Here is a 27,244-nt window from a genome sequence, read left to right as displayed (position 1 = left end):
CATATTGGGTCTAGAATGAAGTTTGAAGTGACTTGTCCATCTTAGATTTCTTTTGTCTTTTTTTCCCCTGAGGCTTTGGGCCACATCTGGCATTGCTCAAGAGTTACTCCTGGCTCTGCGGCTCTGCTCTCAGGAATTACTCTTGGGATGCTCAGGGGATGCTGGGGATTGAACTCAGTTGGCCATGTGCAAGGCAAGTGCTCTGCTAGCTGTTCTATCCCTCCAGTCTCCCATTTTTTTCTCCTCAGAGCTTGTAAGTAGTGCTTAGAACCTGGCTCAAGCCCTGGAATTCTGGACCAATCAGGCTAGTGATTTCATGGAAGAGCCCAAAGATGTGGGATTTGGGAACCTTAAGGTGCAGGGTCCAACTGGGGTCATTCCCATGCATAGCAAAAAACTTTACCTACTGTACTGTTTCTCTGCCCCCATAATCGATTTTCTTTTTTTGTCACATCCAGCAGTGCTCAGAGCTTAATCCTAGTTCTGTGCTCAGGGATCACTCCTGGCAGAGCTCGAGGGACCATAGGAGGTACTGGGTTGCTTGAGCGTATGGGGTGCTCAAGTCAGCAGTGTTGCAAACCGAATGCCCGGTCTACTGTAATACTGTCCCAATCCAGTCCATTTTGAGTTCTTCCCTTCCTCCTTTCTCTTCCTTCCAAAACCTCCACAGGATTCTGCCCTGCATCTGCCTTACTGTGGGCTCTCGGTCAGAATGGGCTCATTTCCTTGACCCACAGTGTGAGTTTGTGGGGCCCCACAAACTGCTGTAGGTTTGAGTGTAGATAGTGCTAAAAGATGTGGGGGTGGGTGGGTGGTAAAACCCAACAGGCCCTTCCTGTCATATTCCTCTCCTAGATAGAGAAACTGAGGCTCTAAAGATTCTTCCCAGTGTCAGCTATATGTGATTAAGGGAGTGTATATGAGTGTTTGAAGAGTGTATATATGAGAGAATATTTGAAGGGTGTATATATGAGAGTTTGTGAGGAAATGTTTGAATGTTTGAAGAGTGTATATATGAGAGTTTGTGAGGAAATGCGTGAATGCATGTGTGTAAGTGTGGTGAGTGGGTCTGTGAGTCAGCGGGTGAACAGGTCAGGTCTGAGGCAACCACAGAAATCAGACACCTGCCTCAGAGCTTTTCTGTCCATTTTTATTTTAAAGGAAAACAAAAACAAAAACAACAGTGCAAAACCCATTCTCCAGTGTCAGCCATGCCCACCCCCACCCCACCCCCCTGCCCCACTGGGGCCTGACTTTTCCTCCCACTCAGCACCCCTTCCCTGCTCATGGCTGGGGGCTCCACCTCCCTGGAGTGCCAGATCCCAGGGGGCAGTGGGAGGGAGGAAGGAACTGGGGGGCGGGCCCCTGATCTGCCTGCCCCCCACCCCAGGTCTCCAGCCACGGCACTGGGTAACCTTCTTGGCTCTCATCAACCCTTCTCTACCTTGTCACTAGCCTGGGGGGCACTGATCTGGGGGAGCCCTGTCCATACCCCTCTTTGCCCCGGGGCCGGCTCGGGGCTCTCCTCACTGAGGCTGGGGACAGTTCTTCACTCCCTCCATGGTTAGGGAGAGCAGTGAGACCCCCAGGTTTGAAATACCGTAATGAAAGCAGGGGAGGGGCCAGAGGGGGCTGTAGGCCTAATAAATTATTAGCATTGATTTTAGTGTCCATGGGGTGGGACGGTGGGGCGGCCTCCAGGGCCCCCCTCACTGGTGAATCTCGTTCTCTATGAGGCTGTCCTCACAGGACTGGAAGTCTGTGTCTGTGAGCCCATCGGGCGGCATGAGCAGCTCCTCATCCTGGGATGAGGTAGAGGGGGGCTCGTCCCCCGAGCTGGTGGGAGCCCCGTCCCCATCTGCCTCTGAGTCCTGCAGCACCTGAGCGATGTATTTCTGTGGTGGGAGAGGGGGTGCCGGGATGCTCAGGCCAGCAGCGGCTGGAAGCAGCCCCTGGCCCAAGGCCAGAGACCAAAGGCCACTCCAGAAGACCTGGCAGGACCCCTGCTTGGGAATGAGGCTCAGTCGAGCCCCCTTCTGAATCAAGGTACTCACCGCAGATTTGAGGACAACAGCAGCAGCGGGGGGCCGGCCATTGCTTCTGGGGTCCACGGTATCTGTCTCCGTGTGCTCAATCTTGAGGGGGCCCAGAGAGTCAGGGAGTGTTTGGGAAGCCTGCTGCCATTCCATCCTCAGCCACAACCACGACCCCACATAGCAACCCACACAGCACCCAGCTCCCTTACCCCTTAGCTCTCAAGCATCCCCTCCCTGCTCCCCGCCATGACCTTGTGTCCCCCACCTTGTAGTTGTGGGCACTGAGGTATTTGAAGTGTCCGAAGCAGACATGGCAGAGGCAGATGACAATGGTGATAACCAGGACCACGAATGTGAACATGGACGTGGGGGCGAGAAAGCCTGGAGAGGGGAGCCACAGGTGGCGCCTCGCTTGCTGCTCTGGGGGTACTTCTGGGGTCCCCCGCCCCCTCCATGTGCCCCCCTCACCCAGGACTGCCCTGTCCTGCCTGGGGCCTGGCGGCCCTCACCAGTGCGCATGGTGGAGAAGAAGAGCAGCCAGAAGAGGCAGAGGATGGGTGCGGCCACCACTTGGTTCACAGCCCCCGAGTGGATCTTCTTGTCCAGCTTGGCCGGCAGGTAGGCGTAGTAGAGATTGTACCTGTCTACCAGGTGCTTCAGCAGCATATACATGAGCCCTGGAGGAGCACATGCCCTACCCTCGGAACCAGTGCGCCCTGCTGCGTGCCATCCCCTGGCACCTGCCAGGACGGCGCCCCTGAGCCCACTGGCTCCATTGACAGAGGCGGATCACATTACCGAGTGACTGGGATGGCAGAGCAGGCACCTCTGTGTTGCCCACCCAGTCCCAGGCCCCTTTTGAGGCGAGGACTCCTATTTGGGAGCCTGCCAGTGGTACCCAACGGCATCCGTCGCAGAGCCCAGCCTTTGTTTCTGCCTGTCTGTTAGTGGAGATTGGCGACCTGGAGACTGAGTCTACGTCCCTGGAGGCTCAGGGCGGTGGGAGCTTCTGTCATAGATGTGGTTGTGTGGGCCAAGTGGGACCTTTGATATCAGGGAGGCTACTGAAGGGGTTGGGACCTGCTTGGGACAGTGGAACCCAAAAGTTGGAAGAAAACGGTGAGATTTCTCCAGAAGAGGGGGCCCTTTGGCCCAAGTTTGCCTCAACAGGGGGTGTCTTCCCTAGTGGCAAGGGACAAAACCCAACCAGGAGTCCCAAGGCCTCTCCTAAACTTAAGTATCTGTTGGACAGGTGGTATGAGTCTTGGCGGGGAGTGTGTGTGCACCTTGGTGGGTGAAGGCCCTGAGTATGGGGAGATGGCTGTGTTGGGGTGACTGCCCAGGTGCCCAGCATACTGGCGGGCTCCAGCCTGAATGTCGTGGCATTTCCCCCTCCACCCACTCCAGGCCAGACCCCCGACTAGGCCAGGGACCGGGCGGGAGGCCTGACGGGCCGGCCTCCCAGCCGGGGCCCTGTCCACTCGGGGGGGCCTGCTTACTGGGGCAGGACAAGTGAGGTCTTGGGTCCCCCCGAGCAGGGCCCAGGTCCCGGCGCGGCGGTGCCTACCGAAGGGCACGATGATGGGGCAGGTGATACTGTAGGTCATGACCACCGTGAAGACGCACATCATCCAGGCGTAGGCTGCGCCAAACTGGAACTCGTAGGCCTGATGCTGGGGGGGAGATGGGCAGGAGGGTGGCTCAGGGAGGGGCGGGCGAGCGGCCTGGAGGGCACAGGGCAGGCGGGGAGGGTGCCAGGAAGGAAGCCTGGGGTTGGGTGTTCAAGCATGTGGAAGGAGCTGTGGCAGAGGGAGCTGTGAATGCGGCAGGAAGGGCCTTGAGAAGGTTGGGGGGCTGGCAGGTGGCAGATCAGCAGGGAGAGGGAGGCAGCCTGAGGGACGGATGGGGTGCTCCAGAGTCCTTGTGTGAGGTTAGGAGAAGAAAACCCTAGTCTAGGGACCTGCTCTGCAATTCCACCCCACCCCAAACTCCCATCCTAGAATCAATCCTAGGACTGTCAGGGCCTCCTGAGTTGGCTCTGCAGAACCACTGCTAGACATGTGGGTCGACTTACTGCCTTAGTTTGCTGGGAACTCCTCCAAGTCCCAGTCCCACCAAGCACCCCCCTTCCCACCCAGCTGCCCACAACTGCTGCACTTTCTGGCTGAGCCCACCAGGGGCCGTTGCAGGCCGCCGCGGAGCCAGGCGGCCCTACCCGCTTCACGTTGCGCCTCTCGGCCGCTGAGCGCGCCAGGCAGAGACGGATCATGTACATGAGCAGGCCCGGGATGCGCAGCAGGTCCATGGCGTTGCCGATAAAGGCCGAGGCAATGACGTAGTTCACGAAGAAGGCGCCGTTGTCCGGCAGGAAGACGCACCTGTGGGCACCACGTGCTCCAGCATTGACTCGTGGGGTCACCACCAGCATGACATGACAGTAGAGCACATCTGCACCCACACTCCACCCCGGCACCGGCACCCCCAAGCTCCCCCAGTGTGAAGCCCAGAGTCAGCTGACACCCCCAAGGTCAGTCCCAGCCCTTTCCGTGTGAGTGGACACAGCTCCAGTGTGACCCAACACCCCTAGAATCTGCATCCCATTAGGACCCACAAATAATATTGTCCTGGGACATGACTGTCCCAAGATCTCACAGAGGACCCCACAAAGTGAATACCCCAAAGACCTCAAAGAGTGTGAGCCCATGAACACCCAGAAGTTCCCCCCACTTAGAGCAGAACTCGAGTCCTCCCAATATGAACTCCAGACCCCCCCTTTCTACCGAGTTTTGGGAGGTCCAGGAGACTTTGTCAGTACCGGCGTGGTAGTACCCCAAATGTGAGCCCAAGATTACTTCAGGGCACAAGAGTAACACTCCCCCCCACCCCAGGACTTATAAACCCATTCATCACAGGTGCCCTGAGAAAGTGCCCTTCTGTCTCTTCAAAGGGATTCCCCAGTGCAGGTCTCTGCCCATTGCCAGCTCCAGTCACACCCCTGAATAATACCTTGGAGCTTCCGAGGTGCCCAGAACTTGCACCCTGGAACACTCCAGAATGTGAGCCCAGAGTCCTCCAGAGACACCTCAGAATCCTTCCACAGGGAGCCAAAGTGATGGCACAGCCGGGTAGGGCGTTTGCCTTGCATACGACCTACCCAGGTTTGATTTCCGGCACTCCGTATGGTACCCTGAGCACTACCAGGAGTAATCCCTAAGCACCAGGTGTGACCCCAAGTGGAAAAAAAACCCAAATATAAAAAAGAATCTATAGGGCCCGGAGAGATAACACAGCGGCGTTTGCCTTGCAAGCAGTCGATCCAGGACCAAAGGTGGTTGGTTCGAATCCTGGTGTCCCATAGGGTCCCCCTTGCCTGCCAGGAGCTATTTCTGAGCAGACAGCCAGGAGTAACCCCTGAGCACCGCCGGGTGTGGCCCAAAAACCAAAAAAAAAAAAAAAAAAAAAAATCTATAGAGGCTCCAGAGAGCATCAGAGATAAGCCTCCACCCCTTCCCCACCTCTTTAGTACAAGCTCAGTGTCCCAATTGTTCCCAAGAGGAGTCCCAGGGCTTCCCATGAAATGGGTCCTAAACCCCAAAACTCCTAGAGTGTGACCCCAGAATCCAGAATGAACCCCCACATATGCCTTAGGGCTTCCCTTTGAACACATCCACGTTGGATGCAGTTTTGAGTGTACCCTGCCAGAGGGGGTATAAGAACTTCGCTGTACCCCGTCTCCACCCTCCTGTGGCAATGTGGATTGGTATGCACCAGCACCAACCCCCACCACCTCCATTCCCCTTCCTCTGCCCTGGGCTCCTCCACTCACTCAAACCGAATTGCAGCCTCGGCCAAGAACTTCTTGTCGAAGAGCCAGCGGAAGAAGAGGTCCAGGCTGGAAGGAGCAAGTGAGAGGGCAGTGTGGCGGGGGCTGGATTGGCCCAGGGCACCCCACTCACAGGCCTCTGGGGATGACTCTAGACCCAGGGCAGGGCAGTTAGGAGGCCTGGAGGTGGCCAGACTCCACGATGGGCTCCATCTGCTCTGACTCACCTGCTCAGCCCCAAAGAGGGCAGCAGCAGCACCATGAAGATAAGGAAGGTGTAGCACTTATGCATCGTGGTCCTGTTCTCCCCGGAGCTGCAGTACAAGGCAAGCACTGATGGGTCAGCACACGGTCCCCAGGCGGCTTCCCAGGGCTGGGCTCTCCCATGTCTCACCGCGTCCAGTGAGCCTCGAAAAAGGCAGAGTAGTAGACAATGGTGGGAAGCAGGGCCGAGAAGCACCAGAGCAGCAGGGTGGGGAAGAACTGGGTGATGATGGGGTTCTGCAGGGCACAGAGGACATACGTCAGGTCAGAGGGACAGCTGGGCCACTGAGCCCTCCTCCACTGAGGCTGGGGCCTCATATTTCTCAGGGACCCCTGTCAGACAGACGTTCAGCAGCTTTGGGAGGGCCAGACCCAAACAACCCCCAGGATAGTAGGGGGCTCAGTACCCACTAAGTGCCAGGCAATGATGAAGCATTGCCTGTATGGATTCTGGCAACGGTGGCACTGCCCCATTTTACAGAGGAGTAAACTAAGGCAACCCTCCACTACCACCACCACCACTATCCCCAGCCTGCAAGAATTTTAATGGTGATTCCAGCTAGGAAGTAAGGGGGAGTTAAATCCAGGGCCTCTGGGCCTCTTTTCATTGGCAGGGGTGGTTGCTGTCCATGCCTGGTGGTGCTCAAAGCTAACTTCTGGCTCTGCTTTCAGGGATTATTCCTATCGGAGCTTGGGGGAGTATCTGGGATGCCAGGGATAGAACCTGGGCTAGATGCATACCCCACTCACAGCACCCACTTCTCGGGCCCCAGGAATCTAGGTCTTATCTGTGACTGTTATTCTACTGTGATCTTCAAACTGTCTTCCTTTGAACATGGAGGTTTCCGGGGGTTTGCTGTGTGTGGAGCAGGTTAAGCTATCTACACACAGCTCGGTCTTCAAGCCTGTGTTCTCCCCTAAGCATGTATCTTGCTTGTTTGTCCCAAAGTTTCTTTTTTTTTTTTTTTTTTTTTTTGGTTTTTGGGGCCACACCCAGTGGTGCTCAGGGGTTCCTCCTGGCTGTCTGCTCAGAAATAGCTCCTGGCAGGCACGGGGGACCCTATGGGACACCGGGATTCGAACCAACACCTTTGGTCCTGGATCGGCTGCTTGCAAGGCAAACGCCACTGTGCTATCTCTCCAGGCCCCTGTTTGTTCCAAAGTTTCTTGGCTTGCTTGTTTGCACTCAGGAGAAGCTCGTCTTTTCTCTTGAACACACACTTCTCTATCATTTTTTTTTTTTTTTGGTTTTGGGTCATACCCGGCAGCGCTCAGGAGTAACTCTTGGCTCTTCGCTCAGAAATCGCTCCTGGCAGGCTCGGGGGACCCTATGGGATGCCGGGATTCGAACCACCGTCCTTCTGCATGCAAGGCAAATGCCCTACCTCCATGCTATCTCTCCAATCCCCACACTTCTCTCTTTTACACCCTCGTATCTTTCTAAATAAGTCTCAATAAAAAAACATCTTGCTTCACAAAACAAAAACAAATAACCCCTCCACCAAACAGAAAGTACACATCATACATATCTATGCACATCCATTCGCACCTCCCACTCTTCTGCCTAAGTACTCTTAACTCTCATTATTTTGGTTTTTTGGTTTTGGGTTCTTGGGTCACACCCGGCAGCGCTCCTGGCTCTATGCTCAGAAATTGCCCCTGAAAGGCTCAGGGGACCATATGGGATGCAGGGATCCAAACCACCGTCCTTCTGCATGCAAGGCAAACGCCTTACCTCCATGCTATCTCTCCGGCCACCCCATTATTGGTTTTAATAAGGGACACAGGAGGGTCATTCCTGGTGATACTAAGCCAGGCTTTCTGGGGGTTGGGGGAGCATGTGGTACTGGAGGTGAAACTCAGGACCTCAAATGTGTGGCCTCTAGAGCTCTGTCTTGACTCATCATGGACTCCTCTGACAGGCTCTTATCTGAATGCCTCGAACCTTCCACTCTTCTTGGTGAGGTCATGGTAGATGGAAAGAAATGCCTGGAAGGTCCTAGAATAGTGAGGACTGGACCTATGGCTGGACACTCTCTCTTGCCCTCAGGTATCTTGAGGTGTACAAACTTGAGGGGGGCCTCTCTCAGAGTATGGGGGTTAAGGTGGGAAACCAAGGGAAGGTGCAATTCCCTTGAGTGGGAGGGGACAGGGCCTCACGTTGAGGTACTCCACAGGCTTCGTGACGTTGAACTTGTCCATGGTAGTGATGATGATGGCCGGGGTGGTGAGGAAGAAGAGGAGGATGAAGAGGACGACATTGATAACAAGGCAGCGCAGCCACCAGATGAAGCCGCGGATGGAGAGGTGCTCCCTGAGAAGCAAGAGTTGCTCGCTGTGGTTATTGGGGACCATGATCCCCCAAAGGATCCTCCTCCTGCCTGGCCCCTCCCCTCTCACCAGTATATGTTTTGGGGGTCAGGGGCGTAGGAGACAGTCCAGTTAGAGATGTGCAGGGACTCGCTGCAGGATGAGGCTCGAGGCTCCCCACGACATGTACAACCCTGGCACTTGCATACGTTGAAGTCCTTCAGAATGCTGGGGGCACAGGCACAGGTTATGGGGATGCCGGCACCCACCAAGGGGCCAGGGGCTGGGGCCGGGGACAGAAGGGCAGCTCACATGGCGGTGATGGTCTCGTTGTGGAAGGTGACAAAAGCCATGCCCAGGGGTTTCTCGTTGACCTTCTCCTTTTCGCGCTTATAGTCTTCCTTCAGCTTCTGTTCCAGCTTTGTGTAGTACTCGATGGCCTCCACCTGCCGACAGGCATTGGGGTGCTGTGCTGGGTGCAGAACTGGGGACCCTGGTTCTCCTTGCCCCTCTCCCCAGCATGGCTTCGTGAGCTCAAACTCCAGTTGTCCCATGAAGCAGATATCACAGTTGCCTCTTACAGATGTGGAAACTGAACCCAGAGCCACCAAGAGAAGGACTTCCCACCCCAGAAATGAAAAGTATCGAGCAGGATGGTTCCCCCAGACTGGGCCCCTCTGTATTTGGGGCTTGAGAACTTGCTCCTTGAAGGGACAAACTCTAGCCCAGGAGGTACCCATTTCTCCCAGGACTGTGACATACAGACATACGGGACATATAGGCCCAGCCTGCGTATGAATGTTGCTGTCCTGGCTGGGGTGTCTTGACATCTCTGCTGGCATCCATCTCCCCAATTCCCTCCAGGTGGGCCGCCTTACCTGCTCGCAGCCTCGAACCACACAGCAGCACAGATGGCCACACGGCTTGGGATTGATCATGGTGGGGACGTTCTCTTTGCTCTGGAGGTTTGTGAAGTACAGCTTTCCCCGCTCGGCCTTTTTCCTGTGGGAGCCAGAGGCCATCACCTCTGTCCAGATCGCTGAAGGGAGCCCTGCCCGGGGTCATGGACAGCAGCACCCAGGAAGGAGTTTGTGTGCTCAGGGGAAGCTTTAGCTGCCAAGTTCAGTGGGGAGGTCCCCAGGCCAGGCTCACCCTACTTGACCCCTCTTCCCAGGGACAAAAGAGAACAGGCTTGTCCAAAGACAAAGAGACAAGCAAGCAATGTACATGATCAAGCAAGAACAGGAGCTTGAAAGGGAAATTTTTGGGCCTAAACTTATTTTTAAAGAAGACTATGTCCAAAGATGGGATGCTGCTAGCCCCCCGTTTTTTTTTTTTTTTTTTTTTTGGTTTTTGGGCCACACCTGGCAGTGCTCAGGGGTTACTCCTAGCTCTATGTTTGAAAATCACATTTGATGCTGGGGTTTTTACCTGTGGGTGCTGCATTTAAGGCAAACACCCTACCCACTGTACTACTGCTCTGGTCCCCCTTCCTTCTATGATAACCCAAGCTCCAGGGCTCGCATCCCCGTGGATGGGGCCCCTAGGAAATGCACCCTACCCCCGTTACCTCTCTGCATCCAAGAACATGAGGCGAGCGACGTTGTAACATGGGCGGGCTTCAAGAACCGTGCAGTTAGAATACGCTTCCCTGAAATACAGTTTGGGCGGGGTCTCCCACAAGGATCCCAGCTGCCTGCCCCCCTTGCAGCCACCACTTCCAGGCATACACCCCAAATTCAAGACCCCCACCCTCTTTCTCTCATTCTTTGGTTTTGGAGGGGGTCACGCCCAGCAGTGCTCAAAGGCCACTCCTGGTGGTGCCAGGATTTGTCATGGAGGCAGTTGTTATATTTGAAAGCATTTCCATTAAGAATATTATCTCTGCCTGTTGTCCCACCTTCTACCTTCCAGGTGGGGGCGCTGTTGAGAGCTTAATAAATAGTCTGGGAGCGAGGTGCTTGGCCAGGTCTTTTGGCAGAGTTTACTAGCTGGCTCCAGGTGTTTTTTGGAGCTGGGAGTAGGCTGATGAAGGACTCTGCATCCGATCTTTTTACCCCTTTACCCTCCTGACTGTGTACATTATTTGCTGCGGATAAATACTACCAAGATCTCCTCCCCTACAAGGGGATAGGAGGTTGGGAATCAATTTCTCATTCTGGGAGCTCTTGGAGGATCCATCGATAACCAATCAAGGTGTAAATGGGACCCAACAGGCAGTCACTGCACTCTGTGGCTCTGCGTACAGAGCCCTGTGTCCTCTCTGTAGCCACAGATCAAGGATTCGTAAACTTTTCCTTTAAACTTTTCTTTGAGGGGCCGGAGCGATAGCTCAGTGGTAGGGTGTTTGCCTTGTACGCGGCTGACCAGGATGGACCTAGGTTTGATCCCCTGGCGTCCCATATGGTCCCCCAAGCCAGGAACAATTTTTTTTTTTTTTTTTTTTTTTTGGTTTTTGGGCCCACCCAGTGTTGCTCAGGGGTTACTCCTGGCTGTCTGCTCAGAAATAGCTCCTGGCAGGCACAGGGGACCATATGGAACACCAGGATTCGAACCAACCACCTTTGGTCCTGGATTGGCTGCTTGCAAGGCAAACGCCGCTGTGCTATCTCTCCGGGCCCCATCCAGGAACAATTTCTGAGCGCAGAGCCAGGAGTAACCCCTGAGCATCACTGGGTGTGGCCCAAACCCCTCCCAAAATTAAACTGTTTTTGAACTTTACCTTTCCTTTGAACTTTTCTTAAACTTTTGCGACCCTTTACACTTCCAGAATGGAACATGGGTGAGCGATGCCAGAAACAGCTTGGGTTCACTGACATGTCTGAGTTTGGAGACATTTTTTGTCTTTGCACATTTAGACACGTTTTTCTACTGCCAAGTCTCTCATGAACCCCAGCTTCAGTTCCATGGTCCCCTTCCCCCTGAGTTTTAGCAGCTCTGCTCTAGATCTGAGTTTCTCAGCCTTCTCCTGAACTGGGTCCCTTCCAGCCTGGTATGTGCCTCTTCTATCCTACTGGTTGCCCCCAAGCCCCCATCTCAAGCTACGGTCCCTCATTAACATGATCTTCACTGTGGCCCCTTGGAATATCTTGAGGCCATTTCTGATATACTTGTGGGTCACAGAAAGTGACCAGTGGACACAGGCTGTGTGAATGACTGTCCATTCACTGACTCCACCTCACTCTCCCAAGCCCCGGGGTCTGGAGTCTGACTATGACCAGACACTGATTCCCAACCCTGTCCTCGCCCTGAACAGCGACAGCGGATCTAGACCATGACAGAAACTGAGCTGGACCTTAGAAGGACTCTGGGCCGGCCCCTCACTGACCTCAGACAGCTCTTGGCAGAAACCTGGACTAGCCGACCTCCAGGTGCGGGCCTGCCTGGGCCTCGGGGCCTTTCATTCATTCATCCTGTCCTCACACCCTCTGAATCTGCCTGCAGAGAGGGCAGCCTGCACAGACGGGGACTGCCCGTGTACAGATGGCTCTGCCACCTGGAGCCCTCGCATCCAGGTGGGTCTTTCCTCCCTAGAAGTGTAAAACGCCCAGAGACATGCACACCCAAACTATAGTCTGGGAACCCTGTTTCTGTTTTATTTTGTTTTGGGGCCACACCTAGAGATACTCAGAGGTTACTCCTGGCTCTGAGCTCAGGGATCACATCTGGCAGGGCTCAGGGGACCATACGGGGTGCTAGACATTGAACCTGGGTTAGCTGCTTGTAAAGCAACTTCCCGACCTGCTGTACTATCGCTCCCCCTTTGGAATGGAGTAGGCAGTCACCTGCCTCCTGTCCTTCAACTTGGTGCTGCTTAAGAGCTGGGGAGTTCTTCACTTTCCATGTTTCTCCTCTGTATGGAAGAGAACTCCTACCCCATTCCACCCTACACTGCACTGGAGTTTGCTCCTAGCTTGATCAGCAAGGATGATGTGGGGACAAGCACTCACTCGAAATGCTTCTTGATCTTCTCGGATTCGGCGTATTTGGAGATTCCGTTGATGAAGAGGGTGCGCTTCACCTGGAGAGAGATGGAAGTGGGGTGCCTGCCTAAGGCTGGGCCTGAAGCTGGCGAGAGCCAAGCAGGTACATGGAGGGCTTGGGGACCAGTGAGGTCCACGAGAGAAAGAGGGGAAGAAGGGAGAGGGTCTAAGAGAGTGGGTGTCCTCGCCACACACACCCCGCAGGGCGGTGGCACAGGAGGACAGGGGCCCTTCTCCCATCATGCCCCACCTGGGGCCTGGAGGGTGCAGCCCCCGTACTTCCCTTCCCTCCCCAGGGGCCACAAGGGTTTCTCACTAGGTCGTCCTCCTTGTAGCGCATCTTGGAGGTATGCCTGCGCATGCTGTATACGGTGAGCAGCAGGTACAGGAAGGCGAAGGACGTGTGCAGCCACAGCAGGTTGTTCCTGGGAGCGGAGGGCCGCATGAGCCCGCAGTGTGCACCCCGCACCCCGACCTTTCCTGCCCCATCACCCTTTAGACCCAAAACTGACCCAATCCAGCTGCAAGTCCCCCAGCTCAGCTCTCCATATCTGTCTGCTGCCACAGCCAACCAGAGGGTGGCTGCATCTGCCTCCTCTTGGCTTTTTTTCCTTTTATTATTTGGGGTTGTTTGCTTGTTTTTGAGCCAAACCTGTCAGTACTCAGGGGGTAACTCCTGGCTCTGCACTTAGAAGTCATTTGTGGAAGATTCTAGGGACCAGTTAGGATGCCAGAGATCAAACCTGGGTCAGCAGCCTGCAAGGCAAATACCCTACCTGCTGTGCTATCACTCTGGTCCCTATTGTTTGTCTTTTTTGGGTAAAACCTAGTGGTGTTTATGGCTTATTCCTGGGTCTGTGCTCAAGGATCACTCTTGGCAGAATTCAGGGGATTGTATGGGGTCCTGGGAGTTGAACCCGGACAGACAGTGTGCAAGGAAAGTGCTTTACCTGCTGTACTATTGTGATAGCCCCCTCCTTTTGGCTTTTTATAGGGGGTCATCCCCATGTTGCATAGAGGAGGGTCCTGGGGTAAAGGCTGGATCTGCTCAGCATAGGCCTGGTGATACTTGGGGCCACCCAGACCACAGCCGCAGTGTTAAAGGGGAAGGCAGTGGTGCTAAGGATCTGGCTTGGGGACATTTCATCAATCACTCCTTCCTCCTCATCTGCTTATCCCTGGACGGCCTCATAGGATCTACCTCTTAGGCACCTGCACCCAGTTCTTGGGGCCCCCAGCTACCTCTCCTTGGAGCCCCCTTCCCCCCAATCTCATCCAACAGCTCCCAGCCTTACCCTGATTTCAAGTTGGCGATGGTGGTTCTCCCAAAACTGTAGGCATTGTTTTCTGGGAGAGGGGAGAAGGGAGGCAGGTGAGGGCACAGGCCAGTCTGGCCTCAGTGCCCCCACGCCTGCACCCCACTGACCCAGCAGATCCCCTGAGAAGTTGACGGGCAGCACGATGCCAACGGAGAGGACACCCACGACCACCAGCAGCCCGATGATGTGCCGCTGGAAGGACAGGTAGTGCACGGCGTCGGCCCCACACTTGTCCCGGATCTCGTCGTCCCTGTGGAGTGGGACAGAGGGGAGCCATGAGGGCGCCAGAGCAAGAGTGGCCACAGGGTATTTACCCTGCTCACCCCAAACCCACAAAGACCATGGTCCTAGCCACTTGGGCAGCAGTAGAGGTCTGTCTCAAAGGGCCAGGTCCCATAATCCTGAGAGAGGAGGGCAGAAGAAGGGAAGGATAGAGACAGAGAAAAAAAGAAGGGGTGGGGCAAGAAAGGGGATAAAAAGGGGGATAGGAGAGGTAGACTGGAAGGATGGCAGGAGAAGGGAGGGAGGAGAGAAATAAGGGAGAGAAGGGAAAGGAGGAAAGGGAGGAGAAGGGTGGGATAGAGAGGAGGAGGAAAGGAGAGAGAAGAAGAGAGGAAGGAGGGATGGGGAAGGAAGGAAAGAAGAGAGGGAAGGAGGGAAGTAGAGAAAGGGAAGAAGGAGAAGGAGAGGTAGGAGGGGAAGAGAAGAGGAAGGAGAGAATGGAAGAGGGGAGGAGGGAAGGAAGGAGTGAAAGAAGCAAGTGGGAGAAAAAATAGGGAATATAAGGGCTATAAAAGGGGGGAAGAGGTGCCTGTGAGGGAGCTAAGGTAAGGGAGCACTGGGTCAGGAAAATACCCATGGGTGCTGTTGGGGTGGGGGGACTGGGGGGTGGGCTGGGAGAGTCTAGCTTGCTGCCCCAGTGCTCACTGCCTACTCTCCTCTAGATTAATCTGCACCTCTGCCTTCTGCTCTCTGCCTGCCTGGTTGCAAGGCCTGAGTTGGAGAGAAGACTCTATGGGTGATGGGGATCGAGGTTAGTTCAGGGTCCCCCTCCAACTGGAGTGTGGGGCTGGCTGGGAACACTACAGCCTCTGGGCCTGGCAGGGAGAGGGCAGGCTCTGCCACTTGTCTTCCTCTTCCCTCTTTATTTTCTTTCAAGCAGACTGTTGACTTACTTTATCCTGAAGATGGCTGTCAGCCAGGAACAGAAACCCTGTGAGACAGAGTGTGGTCAGTGGTCGCCTCACTCACCTGCCCGTGCCCCCACAGTCATTTCCGGACTGTGGCTTACCTACATGGGGTAAACCTAGCCCGTCCCCAGAAAAGGCAACAGGACCTGTGTTCAGAGCACTGCCACCACTCTGGTTTCTCTGCCAATCCTTCCTGAACACTGAAGCAAGCTGCCCCGAAGGGTGGCTTGACATGCAGGGGCAGGGGTCCTGTGGCGCTGTGCATAGGACAGAGTGGGGGGTCCTGCAGCATTGCACAGGGGTGGGGGCCATGATAGCAATTTAAGTACTTGCTTGTCTTGCAATGCTGCCAATCTGGATTTGATTCCTGGCACCCCACATGGTCCCTTGAGTGTGGCCCCCCTATAAAAATCCCCCAAAGGATTGGGTTTAATGAGAACTGGGATGTAAGGGTGGCTATGATGACTGTCTTCAGGCTGAAGCTGCTCGGCTCTGAGCAACAGACAGACCTCGGGCTCTACCTGCCTCATCCTGAACAGCTTCTGGATGCTTTGTTAGGCCAATACGGAAGGCTCACAGGAGCTTCGAAAGCCAAATCTAAGGCATAAAGGCATCCTCAGCACTCAGCACTTAGAGCTCAGCTGTGGTGCGGGAAATCTGAAGAAGTTTAGGACTTGGCTCAGGAATCAGTTGGATTCCTGCTACAGGGAAGGTAGAAGGAGGTGGGGGGCACGTCTGGGTCCTGAAGCTGTTCCCCAGGATTCTAGACAAGTTCTCCCCTGTGGAGGCCATGTCCCATGGGTCTTCAACTCTGGGCACTAGAGGCAGGATGAGGGGGGTCACTATAAATCTGAGGGGGGTGCACTCACGTTGTCTCTTTGGTCAAAGTCCACGGAGCTGGAGACAGAAGTGAGACGCTCATACCGGTCGTGACTATCTCCGTGCATAGCTGAGGCCACACTGGGGATTGGAGAGGGGTGAGAGAGCAAAGAAGCAGCTGAATTTGAGCACCTGAGAACAGGCACCAAGCAGGTGAACCCCCACTCCAGGGCACCAGGGAACTAGACAAGGCACAGAAAGCGCAAGAGGCTGAAGCGGGAAGTGCCCTACCTCTCCCCCCTTAAATGCAGTCTCTCCCTTCAGGGGACATAGGAACATTGACTCCAGAGACAGCCCTGGTAAGTTTTGGTCAGGGGCACCCCACTTCCCAAGAGAGTGGGCCTGCAGTTCCAGAGCTGGCCAGCAGAGTTGCTATTCTGCAGAGGTTGATGGGCAGGTGAAGGACCAGCGAAGGATTGGGGATAAAGGGCCCCAGAGGATATTTTCCAGGTGGACCCCTGATCTCTCTCTTTTCCCTGACCCCAGCAGCTGCTGCAACTCCAACTCAAGTCCTAGACAGAGATGCTGATGAGACACAAAGGGCCAGACTGCAATCTCCTGGGCAGCATCCCTTCCTAAGCCTCCAGAAAGGATGAGCAGGGAACCCTAGAATATGAAGAACTAGTGGTTAGCGGATAGAAAGCCACCGGGGACGCCCAACATTGTCTCTGCCACCGGCAAGGTAGATGTACTGTGGGTTTCCGAGGCCTTTGACTCCAGTCAATCAGCCACAGAGCCAGGTGTACTGGGAGGGGAGCCAGAGAGGCTGTGTGACTGTGTGTGTATGGGGGAGGGACGGTGGCAGAGACAAATCTGGGGAGCCCCCCGCTCTACAAAGCACACCGCCTGCATTAATCCGAAACATGAGCCTGCAGAGGAGAAAACTGCAAAAAAGAATCCAGCAACTTGGCAGGAAGAGAAGCATGAGAGAAGAAAGGGAAAGCTGGTTTAGTGGGGATGAGAGGGGGCTGGTGGCCCACATACTATTCCTGTTCCACTCGGTCCCTCTCCTGTCGCCAAAGCCTGAGGACAGAGAACAGACAGGGTTAGTGGAGGAGGAAAGAGGGTCCCTGAGGACCGGCAAAGGACAACGTCCCAATTTGGGCCCCTCATGGCTCCCCAGGCCCACTTTGGGACTCATCTCTCTTCATCCTCCAACAAAGGGGCATGAGAAAGGGCTCTTTCCTGCTTTGAGGAGCATGGAAGGCAGGTGCGCACACGCACAAACATAAGCACACGCAGACACACATTTATGCATACATGTTCCCACGTACAGGTAAGTATACCAAGGCATGCGTACATGTGAACGAAATATATTGGTGTGATTTGTGCACAACACACTGTAACTGTACATGTATGTGTTGGTGTGTGCAAATGCATGCAGGGCCCTAGATTCTTACCTGTCTGCGTCTGTGACCAAGGCCAGCCGCCCATAGTCCCAGGCTACCTTCCGGAGGATGGAGAACAAGAACAGCAGAGCCTGAAGGGAAAGGGGGTGTTGGCAGGCAGGAGGCCATCTACCCATTGACGGGACAAGAGAGCAGGAGTAGATGGGTCCGAGTCCTAACTTGGGAAGAGGTGACCCCTGGACTGGGTAAAGGGTTAAGCCAGGCTTGGGCTGGGGACTGGGGATCCCTCCCGCATAAAGTTGGGCAGTAGGGCAGCCAGCACTATGACATGGGTCAGCCAGCTATGCTCAGGGCACGAGAGATAGAGGGAGGGTGACCCGCAGGCACTCACAAGGAAGCACATGAAGTCAAGAGCCAGCACAGTGGGGACGCCCCCGAAAGGCAGGCCCTGTAGCACGGTGCTGCGGATGCGGGCGCTGTAGCAATAGTCCTTGGGGTTGCTGCTGTTGACGGGCTTGGTGCCCAGCGTGGCCAGCAGAAAGGGCAGCATGACTGCTACTGCCGCATGGTCCTCCTGGGCAGAGGGGAGAGACGTCAGCTGGTTTCTTGACCTCAAACCTTCTCAAGGGTCTGGCAGGGTGGGTGTGGGGAGGGGGCGGTGAGAGCCGATCTCTGGGTTCCCCATATGGGTGAAGTTCTGGCCTCCAGAGATAAGGGCTGGGCTTGAGGAAAGCTTATCCCATGACAGGCCAGGCCTGGACTAGGGGGATGGTTTTTCTGAGCTGGAGGTTGTCTGAGATCTCTAGCATCTTCTACTACCACATCCCTGTGCCTATCTGTGCTCTCTGTCTTTATGTCCCTGTCTCTGTCTGTCTCTCTGTCTCTCTGTCTGTCTCTCTGTCTCTGTCTCTGTCTCTGTCTCTGTCTCTCTCTCTCTCTCTCTCTCTCTCACACACACACACACACACACACACACACACACACACACACACACACACAGTCTCTGTCCCCCTTTCCAGATTATCTTTCTGCCTGGCAAGGGGCAGAGCTGAACCCAAGGGAAGATAAGGGGTGATCTCAGGCTAAGAGAAGGGCCTCTAAGTCAGGGAAACAAAACAAAACAAAACAGGAATCAGCAACCTCATCCTAATCTCTCTTGCCCTTCTTAGAAAAAAAAAATGGCATGATCTCACTTGCTGCGACTTTCCAACTTTGCTCATCATTTTCTCAATGTAAGTGGCTTAAATCAGCTTCAGAATGCCAGGGATCCCTCTCAGCCCTTCAGCTTCCCCATCTCTCTCCAGCTATTTCTGCACAGGGGTGGTGGGGTGGTGGTGGTGGCGAGGACACCTGAATGGTGTGAAGACTACAGCTCCCAGAGTGCACTGTTCTTGCCTTTAGAACAGGGCAGACTGGGAATGCTGTGCCCTCCAGGGAGCTTTTCCATTGGCAAAGTAAAGGAGAATAGGTGGGGGCCCTTGGCATGCCCAAGTAAGCCCTCTGCCCCCATCACTGCCACTGCGGGATGGAGTGGGCCAGCTCTAGGAGCAAAGATAGGAGGGGAAGAAGGAGCCCTGGTTCATTCTGTCCAGTTGTCAGTCTCACTTTCTGCAAAGGGTGGTGAGCCTAGATGCTGGGGTTCTGTAAGTGCCTAGGGATTGAGCAGAGCAGGGCTCTGGGGGAGACTCCAGGGCGGAGAAGTGTGGCTTAGCATAGCCGCCCCACACCCACTCCATTGGAGGGCCTCTGGGGCCCCTTTCGCTGACAATAATGAAGCTCTGCCTTGTGTGTGAGGGTGTGGGGGGGAGGTCCCCAGGGAAGACAGGAAAACCAGACAAAGAGAACAACAACCTTGGGTCTGTGAACAATTAGAGAAAGCTTCCACCAGCCCTCAGATTCAGAGGGTCCCTCCCACCGACCAATACTCAATCTTTGGCCTACACTCCACACCCCCTTTAAGGAGTACTAACTCTCAGATAGAGGGGAAAGCTGGAGTGCAGGTGTGTTTCCCTGGACTGCAGTAAATTTAAAAGATCTGGGTTAGGGACTAGGGCGTACAAGACATGCCTCACATTTGTGAGGCCCTAGTTTTGATCCCTGACAGCATGGCAGTGGGGCGGTGGTGAATAATGATAATAGGAGAGCTTGACAAGTGAAAGAAAAGATAAACAAATGGGACTATATTAAAATAAGAAGCTTTTGTACCTCAAAAGAAATGATGACCAGGATACAAAGATTGCCCGTGGAATGGGAGACATTATTTACCCAACATCCATCTGACAAGGGGTTACTATCAAAGATGTATGAGGCACTGGTAGAACTTTACAAAAAAAAAAGGCATTCAACTCTGTCAAAAAATAAGAAGAGAGGCCGGAGCGATAGCACAGCGGTAGGGTGTTTGCCTTGCATGTGGCTGACCCAAGACGGACCTGAGTTTGATCCCCAGAGTCCCATATGGCCCCCGAACCAGGAGCAATTTCTGAGTGCAAAACCAGGAGTAACCCCTGAGCATCACTGGGTGTGGCCCAAAAACCAAAATCAAGGGCTGGAGAGATAGCACGGAGGTAGGGCATTTGCCTTGCGAGCAGAAGGACGGACGGTTGTTCGAATCCCAGCATCCCATATGGTCCTCTCAGCCTGCAAGGAGCGATTTCTGAGCAGAGAGCCAGGAGTAACCCCTGAGCGCTGCGGGGCGTGACCCAAAAAAAGCCAAACAAAAACAAAAACAAAACAGAACAAAAAAAAAAAACCCTAAAAAATAATAAGAAATGGACAGAAATCTCCTCAAAAAAGAAACACCAATGGTCAGTGCACAAGTGCTGCCTGAGTTGATGGCGTCCGAGCACATCGCCTGCATCTCACGATTTGAGATGCGGACTTTCATGCTTTCATGCTGGATGTGGACCAGGGTTCTCTCCACTTTTGGAGAAGCCTGTATTCTTTCTTGAGTGCATCACTCATTACTCCCTCTTTTTCTTATCCTTTCCCTGCCCTTCCTCAGTACCTCCAAATAAAATCTGTTTATTTTTCTTAAAGAATGGTTGAAAGTCACATGAAAAAAATGCTCCATATCATTAATCATTATAAACATGCAAATTAAAACAATAGAATTAAAACACATGACAGAGAATGGCACACAAATCACAAAGAACAAGAACAACAAGTGCTGGCATAGATGTGGAGAGAAACACACTCTCATTCACTGCTGGTGGGAATGTTGACTGGCTTGGCCTTTCTGGGAAACAATATGAACATTCCTCAAAAAAAAAAACAACTAGAAATTGAGCTTTCATTGATCCTACAACAGCATTCCTAGGAATATACTCTAGGGGCCCAAAAACACAATGCAGAAAAGGCATCTACGCTTACTTCTATGTTCATTGCAGCACTATTCACAATAGCCAAAATCTGGGAATCCAAATAGTTAAAACAGATGAATGAATAAAGAAACTGTGGTTGGGGCCAGAGCACTAGCACAGCACAGTAGGGCATTTGCCTTGCACACAGCCAACCCTGGACGAACCCTGGCTTGATTCTTGGCATCCCATATGGTCCCCAAGCCTATCAGGAGTGACTAGCGCAGAGCCAGGCATAACCCCTGAGCGCTGCTGGGTATGGCCCCAAATCAAAACAAACAAACAAACAAAAACAAAAAACAAACTATGGTACAATGGAGTACTACACAGCTGTTAGAAAAAAACCAAAATCTGTATATACATGAATAGACATGGAAAGTATCATGCTGAGTGAAATGAATCAAAGCAGTGAGAACAGACATAGAATAATCACACTCGGGGGACCGGAGCGATAGCACAGTGGTAAGGTGTTTGCCTTGCAAACGGCCAACACAGGATAGATCTTGGTTCAAATCCTGCATCCCATATGGTCCCCTGCGCCTGCCAGAAGTGACTTCTGAGTGTAGAGCCAGGAGTAACTCCTGAGCATTGCCAGATGTGACCCTCCCGCCCAAAGAAAAAGAAAAGACAAGAAAACTCGCACTCACTTTCAGGATAAAAAAACAGAGTGTGAGAATAATACCGAAAGACGACAGAAAGAAGGGCCAGGAGGACTGGTCCATGGTAGGAAGCTTGCTAAAAGAACGGGGAGTGGTAAAGGATGGTGCAGTTAGGACATAGAAAACTATTATGGGGGCTGGAGAGATAGCATGGAGGTAAGGCGTTTGCCTTTCATGCAGAAGGTCATCAGTTCAAATCCCGGCATCCCATATGGTCTCCCGTGCCTGCCAGGAGCAATTTCTGAGCCTGGAGCCAGGAATAACCCCTGAGCACTGCCGGGTTTGACCCCAAAACCACACACACACACAAAAAGAAGGAACTATTACGATCACTCTGGACAAGAACTGTTACTGAAAGGAGGCAAAGTGATATGCATGGTACTCCTTCAGTAAGAATATTGCAAACCACAGTGCCTAAAAGCAAAATAAGCAAGTGGGATGGGGGGGTGTTGTGTGTGAAGTACCTGCCATAGTCAGACTGAGGGGAATCACAGGAGAGAAACTGGTATATTGGTGGCAGAAAATGTGCACTGATGATAGTATGTGCTTTGGAACATGGTATGATTGAAAGTCAACCACCAACAACTTTTTAATTCTATCTCACTGTGATTTAATTAAAAAAAAAAACAGAGTGGGGGCTGGAGAGATAGCACAGTGGTAGCGTGTTTGCCTTGCAAATACTGACCCAGGACCAATGGTGGTTCGAATCCCGGCATGCCATATGGTCCCTCGTGCCTGCCAGGAGTGATTTCTGAGCAGAGAGCCAGGAGTAACCCCTGAGCATCGCCGGATGTGGCCCAAAAACCAAAAAGGAGGGATGACTGGAGAGATAGCACAACAACGGTAGGGTGATTGCCTTGTATGTGACTGACCCAGGATGGACGGTGTTTCAAATCCCGGCATCCCATATGATTCCCCCAAGCCTGCCAGGAGCTATTTCTAAGCACAGAGCTAGGAGTAACCCCTGAGCACTGCTGGGTGTGGCCCCCCAAACAAACAAAATTTAGTAAAATAAATTTAAAGAAGGAGAGGTGAGGGCTGGAGAGATAGCATGGTGGTATGGCATTTGCCTTGCATGCAGAAGGCTGGTGGTTCGAATCCCGGCATCCCATATGGTTTCCCAAGCCTGCCAGGAGCAATTTCTGAGCATAGAGCCAGGAGTAGCAGCCCCTGAGTGCTGCCGGGTGTGACCCAAAAAATAAAAAACAACAACAATAACAACAACAACAACAACAAAAAGAGAGGTGGGTTAAGGAAGTGATGATGGGCGTGAGTGTCTGAGGTCTGTGTCCCAGCTATCCTAAATCCCTTTACACACACACACACACACACACACACACACACACACACACACACGCGCGCGCGCGCGCGCGCGCGCGCGCGCCATTCAGTTCTTATCAGCCAGGCTGGTAAGGCACTGGCATTTTAAAAAGAAGGCCAAAGGGGCCCCTACAAGTGATGGGGCCTTCTCCGAAACATACTGCTGTTAGAGCGAGTCTTCCTGGGGTGCCTAGAACAGGACTCTAGACCACCGACAGTGTTCGGGGCATTGCAGGCACATGGATGAGCTAAAGGTATGAGGCATATTGGAATATGTGGGAAGGTGTGTGGGAGTCAGGGGCAGCGAGGGGAGCTGCTAATCTCTGAGAGGGTCATGTCTGATATGTAAATATAAGTTCACGGAATTCCAGAGCAGCAGCAGTGGTAAAAGGTAGGAATCAGGATCTTGGTTCTTGGGGTACCTCTACAGTAGTTTTCCGAATCCTCCAGTCTAATACATCTTTGAAAAACCAATAAAGTCCATTCCCACTCATCGTCTGTTTCTCTCACCAACTCCAAGCCAGGATCCAACCAGGCCACTATATAAAGAGCTCGACCTTCCTGGAGTACCTGCCTCCTCATTCTCTCCACTCTAGAAAGGCAGGTGGAACTTTCTGGAAGCTTCTATCTGAAGAGAACCTAGTAGGGTGTAGGGATGGTCTGAATGGATGCCAGTCTGTGCATCTGTTACTGTCTTCACTCTCTCTTTTGTGGCCAAGCATAGTGTCCCTGCAAACCGCACAGTGGTGGAAGGAAGGCTCACTACTCCATTTCCACATGGAAGGAAACAGGGGACCCAGGCCGGAGATGAAGGGCAGGTAACGAGGGTGGGACCGGCTGGTGGCTCTGTGCCCAGACAGGGTTGCTCCAAGCTCTTGACTGTGGGGGCGGGAGCCTGGGCTACTTCATCTTGGGCAGCTGCTCTCAAAGGCCTCAGGGAGAGTAGCGAAGTCAGAGGCAGATTATTGGGGGTGGGGAGAGCGGTGGTTTCTCCACTCCCCAGGGCTGCATCAGCTCAAGGCAGCTGAACCCTGGAATGCTGGTCTGACCCTGAGACCTCAGCTGGAGTGCTGTGGAGGGACTTGAAGGGAGACTTGACTTTTAGCGAAGGCCTGGCTGGTAGGTTAGCAGGAAGAGGGGTGTACATGATGGGGGGTCAGGAAGTTGGATGTTCGAGTCTTTTTTTTTTTTTTTTTTTTTTTTTTTGGTTTTTGGGCCACACCCGTTTGACGCTCAGGGGTTACTCCTGGCTATGTGCTCAGAAATCGCCCCTGGCTTGGGGGGACCATATGGGACGCCGGGGGATCGAACCGCGGTCCTTCCTTGGCTAGCGCTTGCAAGGCAGACACCTTACCTCCAGCGCCACCTACCCGGCCCCTGTTCGAGTCTTTTTCTTATAGAATCAGCCAGAAAGATTTCATGTAGAGCTAGCTCATCAGGATGTCAAGCGGGCACTGGGAGGGAGTGGGTTTTGCTGAGCCCAGGAGGAAGGGTTTGGTTACTAAGTAACCTGGGCCTCAGTTTTACGATCTTTAACTAAACCATACTACTGTCCTTGCAATATCCAGACCAACTGCAGCAGGTAGGGCCAAAATGTATGCAGAGGCCTGTGATGTGCCTCAATAACAAAGCCCAGGTTTCTCGCACCAGCCCCCTTTTCCCCCTAAGCACCAACAAATATGGATTAAAGTTGAGAGAATACATTTATCAGCTAGTTATTTTGCTCTTACTTTGTGTCAGGCACTGTCAAAAGCATTGTATAAACCTCACTAGACTCCCTTTCTCAGAGAGGGTGCTTAACTGTGTAACAGCACACAGCCCAGCAGATGGATTTGGCTCTGGACTCTGGCAGCCTGGCTCAAATCTATGCTCTCAATTGCTGCTCTCTGTTACTTTGGACAACCAGAGTTGATACTACGAGGAAGCTAGGGGCTGCCCCCAAAGATTCTGCCACACCCTATTTGCTTCTTATTTGCCTACCCTTCTGGCCAAGGGTTCCCAGTCATCCCTACATTCCCCCAACTCCTTTAGCCTTGACTTGGTGCTTTTAGGTTTTGAGAGAATAGCCTGGGGACAGGCAACAGGGCCTGAAACAGCTGACATCTGACCTGGGAAAATCATGACATCGTATAGGGCCTTTCTCCTTCATCTGTCTAGTGGTGGCTTAAGAATTCAGTTGTGGGGCCGGGCGGTGGCGCTGGAGGTAAGGTGCCTGCCTTGCCTGCGCTAGCCCAGGACGGACCGCGGTTCGATCCCCCGGCGTCCCATATGGTCCCCCAAGCCAGGAGCGACTTCTGAGCGCATAGCCAGGAGTAACCCCTGAGCGTCACCGGGTGTGGCCCAAAAACCAAAAAAAAAAAAAAAAGAATTCAGTTGTGTAATGGTTTTGAGAATTAAAGAGATGAATGATGGGGCTGGAGAGATAGCATGGAGGTAGGGCATTTGCCTTGCATGCAGAAGGACTGTGGTCGAATACCGGCATCCCATATGGTCCCCAAAGCCTGCCAGGAGCGATTTCTGAGTATAGAGCCTGGAGTAGCCACTAAGCTCTGCAGGGTATGACCCAAAAACCAAAACCAAAACAAAACAAAAAAAGGATGGATTATATAAAGCTCCTAATACAATTCAAGGTAATTTATCGGATGTAAAAAAGAATAAAAACAAACATTGGTACCAATAACATATAGAACAAAAAAGGTTTGGTGGAGGAAAATAGGGATCAAAATAAAACATAGAAGGACAGTAGAGTGGGTTGAGTGTTTGCCTTGCATGTTTGATCCTGGGCATTCCATATGGTTCTTGGATCTGGTCAGGAGTGATGCCTGAGTATAGAGCCATAAGTAATTGCTGAGCACCAAAACCCAATAATAATAGAATTTGATATGCTACAGTCCTCAGTTTTGGATGGACTTCTTATTGAGATTTCAAGGCTTACCCACCGATTTGGAACTCCCAAGGCGAAGCAGGGGATGTTCCCAAGCCCTACAAACATCCCTGATGGCATCCCTTCGCAGCAGACTGGGGGTGGGGTGGTGGGGCTGGCGGGTCAGAAGTTCAGAGAAGAGGCCCAGTTATCGATCACCTACCAGGCGGGGTGCCAGGCTCCGGACCTTTCGGTCTCTGTGAAATCTCGTGAGGAGGTGGTACCCAAGACACTTTCCCCTGGAAACCAAGGCTCAGACAAGTCAAGTTAACTTGTCAAGGTCACACAGCTGAGCTAGAATTGGAAGCCAGCTTCCCAACACTGTTTATAATTGGAGGGAAATGTGTAAGCTCTCCCAAAGGGGGTTCCAGGCCCCCTCCTGCCACCGACATTCTGTCTTGCGATATCCTGACCCACCCAGCCCATGGACCAAGACAGAGTTGGCTGAGCCAAAGCAGGCTCCAGCATGTGCCATGGGGCATGCCAGGGCTTGGACCCTCTAGAACTCTGGAGGGCAGAAAGACTGACAGCTCTGGGACCAGGGCATCCCAGCTGGAAGCCTGACTCCCCCTCCTATCCTCCCATTGGGGGGGGGGGTTCTCTCCTTAGAAAGGAAAGGATAGGGCATAGCCTCCTTCTTCCCAGTCTAATGCAGACCCTGGGCAGGGCTCTGCTTGGAATTGGGGTGTGAGAGGCCTTACCCCTTGTGCCCACCCGGGATGGGTGAAGTGGCTTGCTGAGCGTGCCAGACCTTCACCAGGGGGAAGAGGACCTAGGCAGATGGCAGCTCTGACCTCTCTCTCCCGTGCACTCCCCAAGTGTCCTTCTCTTTTCTGGGGGAACAGGCTCTCAAGCTTCTCGGTGCCCTCCCTCCCTAGGCGGCAGTCTCGCAGGCAGACAGGCAGGCAAGCAGGCAAGCAGGCCGGCAGGGCTAGGACAGGACTAAAGCGCGGCCTCCTTCCCCTAGCAGGGCCTTTGCCCCAGCAGAGCCGGGGTTCCGCGTTGGGTGGAACCCCGTTCTCCAGCGTCCCTCCAACGCAGGCCCAGGCGGGCCATGAATGAACCGCACTGTGTGGGGGTTCGAAGAGAGGACCAGCTGCCTCTGTAGCAGTCCCCAGACAAGACTGGGGGGACAGCGGCCGGCCTTGAGCCAGCATCCATGCACCCCAGGCCTACCTCGGGGAGGGGGCTGATTTTGGGGCGGGAGGGAGGTGCCGGGGCCTGGGAGATAGATCAGAGATGAGCAAAGGAGTCTAATCTTCGGGGCGGCAGCGGCGGAGACTTAGAGACCCCAAATTCCCAAAACCCTCAAGGGGGGGGGGTAACGGCTGGACCCTAGCTAGCAAAGGAGCAAGCAGCAATGGGGGAAACACCATAGTGCACCTGACGGGGGGCAGGCAGTGGGCGAGTGCACCCCCGTAGGGGTGTCGGTAGTAGTAGAGGAAGGGGTGCACATCTGGCCAGAGGTGCACATCTGGCACATCTGGACGGGGAGGAGGGCAGGTGGGCGAGGGGAGGGCGCCGCCATGGGGGTGACGGAGGGGTCCCGATCCTCGCGCTCTCCCGAGGGGCGGGAGGGGGCGCACATCTGGCCAGATGCGCACATCTGGCACATCTGGATCCCGGGGGAGGGGGCGCTTTTTCTTCTTTTTTCCCCCGAGGCGAGGCAAGGCAAGCAAGAGGGGGTGCCGAGGGAGGGGTCGCGCAGTCCGTCGCTCACTCACCCACCCCAGGCGCAGACTCCGCTCCGGGTGCTCCGGGCCCCGGCTCGGGGCGGGGCGGGGCTGGGGGCGGAGGAGGCCGCGCGAGCGCTCCGGGTTCCTGCGGCGGCGG

The 27,244-nt window shown here is 53.8% G+C and overlaps 1 protein-coding gene across 4 annotated transcripts; it reads right to left on the bottom strand.

Annotated features, from left to right (window-relative positions):
- Positions 1-1,129: 1,129 nt before the first annotated feature.
- Positions 1,130-27,198, bottom strand: TMEM63B (transmembrane protein 63B). 4 transcript variants are annotated; one of them, XM_049765483.1, is made up of 24 exons: positions 27,136-27,198; positions 17,545-17,727; positions 17,205-17,284; positions 16,789-16,827; positions 15,795-15,885; positions 14,911-14,948; positions 13,843-13,985; positions 13,712-13,763; positions 12,733-12,841; positions 12,384-12,454; positions 10,004-10,084; positions 9,312-9,435; positions 8,746-8,879; positions 8,524-8,661; positions 8,284-8,437; positions 6,254-6,360; positions 6,087-6,173; positions 5,863-5,928; positions 4,252-4,414; positions 3,604-3,709; positions 2,546-2,713; positions 2,302-2,417; positions 2,055-2,135; positions 1,130-1,895 (listed from the first exon to the last, which is right to left on the bottom strand). In XM_049765483.1, the coding sequence occupies exons 2-24, from the start codon at positions 17,701-17,703 to the stop codon at positions 1,710-1,712; spliced, it is 2,493 nt and encodes an 830-aa protein (XP_049621440.1). In that variant the 5' UTR covers positions 17,704-17,727; positions 27,136-27,198; the 3' UTR covers positions 1,130-1,709. The 4 variants fall into 4 exon arrangements, with proteins under 4 accessions (XP_049621440.1, XP_049621441.1, XP_049621439.1 ...); XM_049765484.1 differs by having other exon boundaries at positions 27,140-27,185; XM_049765482.1 differs by lacking the exon at positions 27,136-27,198 and adding an exon at positions 25,575-25,590.
- Between the last annotated feature and the right edge of the window lie 46 nt (positions 27,199-27,244).

This window comes from Suncus etruscus, chromosome 18 (assembly GCF_024139225.1).
Source record: "Suncus etruscus isolate mSunEtr1 chromosome 18, mSunEtr1.pri.cur, whole genome shotgun sequence".
In the NCBI taxonomy this organism is placed as follows: domain Eukaryota; kingdom Metazoa; phylum Chordata; class Mammalia; order Eulipotyphla; family Soricidae; genus Suncus; species Suncus etruscus.
The sequence above is the reverse complement of the archived record's forward strand: the minus strand, read 5'-3'. Positions and strand labels throughout refer to the sequence as shown.